Raw genomic sequence first — 5,334 nt, 5'->3', positions numbered from 1 at the left:
CCCCCCCCCCCCCCCCACCCCATTTGAAATAATAAGGAATCATCAAAACTTTAGAAAATTGCGATTGTAAGCGCTCGTGTTTGATATTGAAAAAAGGGGAGAGAGAAGGGAAGACGATTCTTTTGAGTCACATTCGCATTGTTCCTGGGTTCCACGTTAATAACTTACAACTGAAGTGCGGTTCTTCACAACAGAAAAAAATGCAAAGAAAGAAAAAAACCAAAAAAATTCTCGTTTATAGTATCTAAGAGCGTCTTTGTAGAAAAAGTAGGTGTCAGATAAAAAGGCACACATGCATTGGCACAAATGAGAAGGGGCGCGCGCAGAGGCGGTCGCAAGCGCACCAATATTTATCATGCCCTCTTTAAAAGAAGCTTCTGTTGAACTCCATAAGACCGAAAAAAGAGAGACCATTTTGACAGTCCTGCTGCTCCAATAGTGAATAAATCAAGAAATTTCTTTTATTCAGGTCATTTTGGTCTATGAAAGTGAGTGATATGCATCTAGGGCTTTTTGTTTTAAATATCTGAACTGATATGTTATGTCTAACGTGCTTTGTTACTCATAATCGCCTCCTTACGGATGCGTTTGGATCCACACGTGGGACATTTTTCGAAAAAATAAATCCGCTGGAGCGAGGTAATTCGTTTTGATAGGCCATTCTTTCACGTTTTCAGGAAGTCGCCATTTCTCCGCGCTTTTGTCGTCACTGCACCTACGCGGCCACCTTCGGTGTGTGTCACCCCCATACCCCCGTACCCCACACACACGCACAATAGAGATCAACAGCCCCCCTCCCTCAGAAAAATAGACCGACTGAGGGAGTGAGAACGAGCGAGGGAGAGAAATTCAAGAAAAAGCTTTGAAGTGGCTTTCCGGCGCGCGAGTCTGCTGGCCGTCTCCCCGAGACGTGTCACCTTTGCCGAGAGGGAATAGGAAAATCACGTTTCGAATGGTAATGATAACATACTAATCACTTGAGCTCTTTGAAGACGGGGGAGCGAGCTACTCTGTCAGTATCCCCGGCTGCCTTGTGCTTCCAGGCACACAGGCACATCCCTGGTCTAGGTGTATTAGTTTAAGCGGTGCATGTCAATACGTCCCCTCCATCTCAGCTGATCCAGAGGGGCTCATTAGGCAGAGATGGCTCCCTTTTCCCCATACGCACTCCCACCCCTGTTCTCTCCTCTTTCTCTATCCCTCTCTCTCTTTCTCTTTCTCCCTCCCTCTATCTCCCATGAACACCCCCTCCCTTAAACTATTAAAAAGTATTTCAGCTATTTTAAATGACATCTGTCAACCGAGAGGAGGAGAAGAAAAAATAGTTCAGACAGTTTTTTTTTTCGCCCTCTTTCCCTTCTCTGTGATTGTCAAACTTTGAAAAGTGGAATGTCGTCTATTTTTCATTTCATTTCCTTGGAGTGATTAGCCGCTACATATTTTGACAGCTTAACTAGAACAGGAAACTTGTTTCTCTCACTTTTTCCCTCTGCCTTTATTCTTTTCTGTGCATGTAAATAGGAATAAAGGTTAACGTCCTTTAGAAATGTAGTTAGCTCTCTCTGTTCTGTATTTACAAATAGAAATGCAGTGGTCTCATTCAGTTTTCACACTCATAAATGATATGACTTACCAGAAAATAGTGCATGAATCTTAGTTTTTTAGTATCTGCAGTGAGGTTCAAAAGTTTAAGACAGAGACGCTATGATGTGAAAAGAATAAAAAATATGCATTGCTGACTTAAAATTGTTCAGAATCTGAAATAAGTGTAAATTTGTGACATTGATCATGTGAAATTCTTTGTGCTAAATGTTGATGTTCTGATGCCCAAGATTTGGATCATTCTTGAATCATGCTGTGAATCACATGATCATCATATTTTAAAGGGAGAAGATGGGAACAAAAGACATCTGAATAACATTTTTACTTAAATCTATGCTTATATACTATAATTAGCAATGAAAAACTTAAATTAAGAAAAATCCTAGATAATTTTTTTACAAATGAATTTTTGGACTCCACTGTATTTTATTTCTAGCACGTATATATTTACGTATGTATGAGTTATTTCGATATTTTGCATAAATTCTGTTATTTCTAGTATGTAGACACTACCACTCAAAGGTTTGGGGTCAGTAAGATTTTTTTTTTCAACTTCCTATTCATTCCATAAAAATATTAAGCAGCAGTTTTTTTTCAATTGTATTAATATTAAGATAATTTTAAGATTCTTATGCACCAAATCATCACATATGCCATAACAGGAATATTTTACTTTATGAAATTAATTAATATTTTAATATATTTAATTTTTATTTAATTGGTTTATTTTAAAATATATATATAATTTTTAATTGTAATATTTCACACACTGTTGTTAATTTACTATATTTTTATGTTGTTGTTATTTTATGTTCTCGAAACATGAGTCTGAGACCACTTCAGTGTTTTCAGTATGGCCAAGGTTATTATTTTTCTAAAAAATGAGTTGTCATCATTTGAAGAACATATAAATGCTGCCCACAATGTGCAATATTAATGCATCTGGCCCTTGACCATGATGTTTATTTTAATCTTACATTTATGACTTCTGACTTTATACATCTGTAACTCAACACAAGACGTACCAACCTTTCCTTGAAAAAGTTTACACGCCTTGTTGGTTTGCATTATTTACAGTGACCCCTAAAACATCCGGAATGCACAGTAGAGAAACCAGCAAGTGTTTTAGACTAGAGTGTCGGCATACACTTTTAAAAATACAGGGTCCAAAACATCGATGTAATTAAATAACCATTTTGGGTTCCCGAAATAACCTTCAATGGAACAGTTCTTAAAAGACCATTTTTCTTAGTGTTAAGAACTTTTCTCTACAATAAAGAACCTTTTTTTGCTATGTAAAGCTTCCATGGATATTTAAGGTTTTTCATGAAACCACAGATGCCAATAAAGAACCTTTATTTGTAAAAGTGTACACATCAAATTAAAAAACATAGTGTAACAAGGTTTATAGTGGCATCCTGAACTCAGACTAACAGATATTGGGTAATCTGAAGCAGCATTTGAAAATATATTACAGCTCAATTAGCCATCCCTCCCATGCTAATCTTTGCCCTGGTTTTAAATGTGAGGTAATGAGATCTGGCAACACCTTCAGAACAAAGCCACTGCAAGAAGGAAGCCTCAATTAAAAAGAAGGAAAGGTGTTAGATTGGAGCTCCGTCCTTTTTTGCTTGGGATTTTCATGAAGATCAGTCCAATTTATCAAAACGCAACTCATAATTAGACGTTCTCAAATCAATATATAAGTTAAATTAAGTGGTCTGTACCCTTTTGTCTTAGTGTGTCTATTATTGTGTTGAAAATGTCTCTGTAAATAATGTCCCAGTCTTCTCAATCACTCTCATTGTTTTCTTTCCATCTGTGGTTTGTTTTCAGAGAGCACATCTGTTGGACAACACAGAGAGGCTGGAAAGGTCATCTCGGAGGCTGGAAGCTGGCTACCAGATAGCGGTGGAAACCGGTAGGCATTCTGGGTAGGGGGGTGAGCGACAGCAAATTGTCTCGCTCGTATGCGCGGTAAAGAGAGAGAGAGTGGAAAAAAATGCCTTGACGACTGGTGACATTTTCAGTTGCACATCAAAGAGAAGCAAGAGGGAGAGAGGTGTAGAGCAGCAGCCGCAGTACTGTTAGGCTCACACAAAACACACCACCTTATTTCCATTCACCTCCCTGTGTGTGTGTGTGAGAGAGAGAGAGAGAGATAGAGAGAAAGAGTTTTAATATGGGCACCAAATGATGGCGTGTCGACTAGAATAAACAGCAACTCCCTGCCTCCACCGTCCTGCAATTTTTCAAGCTAAATAAAGACCGAGATATTTTAATAAACCGGTTTCTAAATAAAGCACCTTAGACATCACCTGATTCGCACCTGTCTGAAGGTTAGTTTTTATCTTTAAATACAAGAAAATTAACTAATTTAGATCTGAAATAGATTGAATCAGCAGGCTTTTTTTTCTTTTTTTTTTTTTTTAGCCTGACAGTCACCGTGTTGTTGAAGCAGAGTGTATTCCTCAGAGACGTATCAAAGCTCGTTCTTCAAGAAGCTACTGGCTTTCTTTGGCTTCTGCCTTAGTTTTGAAAAGTTTGTCAATTTACACTATAATGGCAGGGTGGCTTGTGCGCGACGTCGACACAGTTAATAATTCAAATCAAGAAAGGGTTGCACAGACCACTGGCGTTTGATGTCTCGCAAGAACAACTCACAAATTCATAAATGCAATCTGCATCCTCTGCTGAAAAATTTAGTTTCATTTATTTTGGATCCTCTCAAGCCCGTGCCTCATTTTTTTTCATTCCTGCCCTGCATACATTTATTTATATATATATATATATATATGTGTGTGTATATTTATGTATGTTCAGTTCACTGAATGACGTCCCTTTGTTTTTTTGCTATTCAGACATATTTTTTTACTTATGTCTGCCCAATTGAATTTTCTGCTTTTCTAGTAGATACCAAAGTGGAAGCCCGTACACTTCAACGGCAGGATCAGACCCCCTCTGAGAGGAGTTTTCTCCCCATAAGGGACGGTTTCTGCCTCTGAGAGCCGTCACAATACCGCACTGCTTCCACTGCTCTCAGTATGGGAGCCGCAAGCGCAGAACAATGTCTGTTTACTCAGCCCTTCTCTAACCGCGTTAAAGCGCAACTCGGCCTGTGTGTCTCAGTCCTGTGATCCTAATCCCTGACCCCGTACCCCACTGACCACCCCAACGCTCACGTACACACACACCTGCATCTTAAAAGCATAGCGGCAGGTAGTCCTAAACTGAAGTGGCCGAAGAAGGACAAACCCTGTACTTTTGGGATTTGGGCACAGCAACCATGCGCAAAATGCACAGCGATCGCTGGGGTAAACACAGACCCGCTTCAGTGGCTATTGAGGAGCTGCAGGGATAGATGCGCTTTGTTTGGGTTGCGGCGGTGACCCTCGTTCTCTGTGTCACACTGAGGCGGATCGGCCAGTTTATGGGCCGTGTGTTAAAATTCACTCAAGCGGCAATCCACACCTGCTATAGCGCCGACCATTCGGGTTTCTGCTGTCCTGTAACAAAACAACACGATTCTAAATTAGTATAAAAAATAAATAATTATTATTTACTACTAATAATAAATTAATAATAAAATATATTTTATATTTATATATGTTTTTATATAGCTTTTCTATTTCATAAAATAATAATTAATAATTAATTTTATTCATTAATATTATCTAATATTTTTGTTGTTTATTTCGTTTATTTAAAAAATGTTGTTTTTACTTAAACTAT

At 38.5% G+C, this 5,334-nt stretch overlaps 1 protein-coding gene across 4 annotated transcripts in view; it reads left to right on the top strand.

Annotated features, from left to right (window-relative positions):
* The window catches only part of vti1a (vesicle transport through interaction with t-SNAREs 1A), a 149,277-nt gene that overhangs the window by 28,186 nt on the left and 115,757 nt on the right, over positions 1 to 5,334 (top strand). For all 4 annotated transcript variants that reach the window (XM_016251774.1, XM_016251800.1, XM_016251791.1 and 1 more), the window contains exon 5: positions 3,439 to 3,523. In XM_016251774.1, coding sequence (XP_016107260.1) covers positions 3,439 to 3,523 — 85 coding nt within the window. The remainder of the gene's footprint in view (positions 1 to 3,438; positions 3,524 to 5,334) is intronic.

Source organism: Sinocyclocheilus grahami, unplaced genomic scaffold (genome assembly GCF_001515645.1).
Source record: "Sinocyclocheilus grahami isolate Dianchi unplaced genomic scaffold, SAMN03320097.WGS_v1.1 scaffold26.1, whole genome shotgun sequence".
NCBI classification, from domain to species: domain Eukaryota; kingdom Metazoa; phylum Chordata; class Actinopteri; order Cypriniformes; family Cyprinidae; genus Sinocyclocheilus; species Sinocyclocheilus grahami.
The sequence above is the reverse complement of the archived record's forward strand: the minus strand, read 5'-3'. Positions and strand labels throughout refer to the sequence as shown.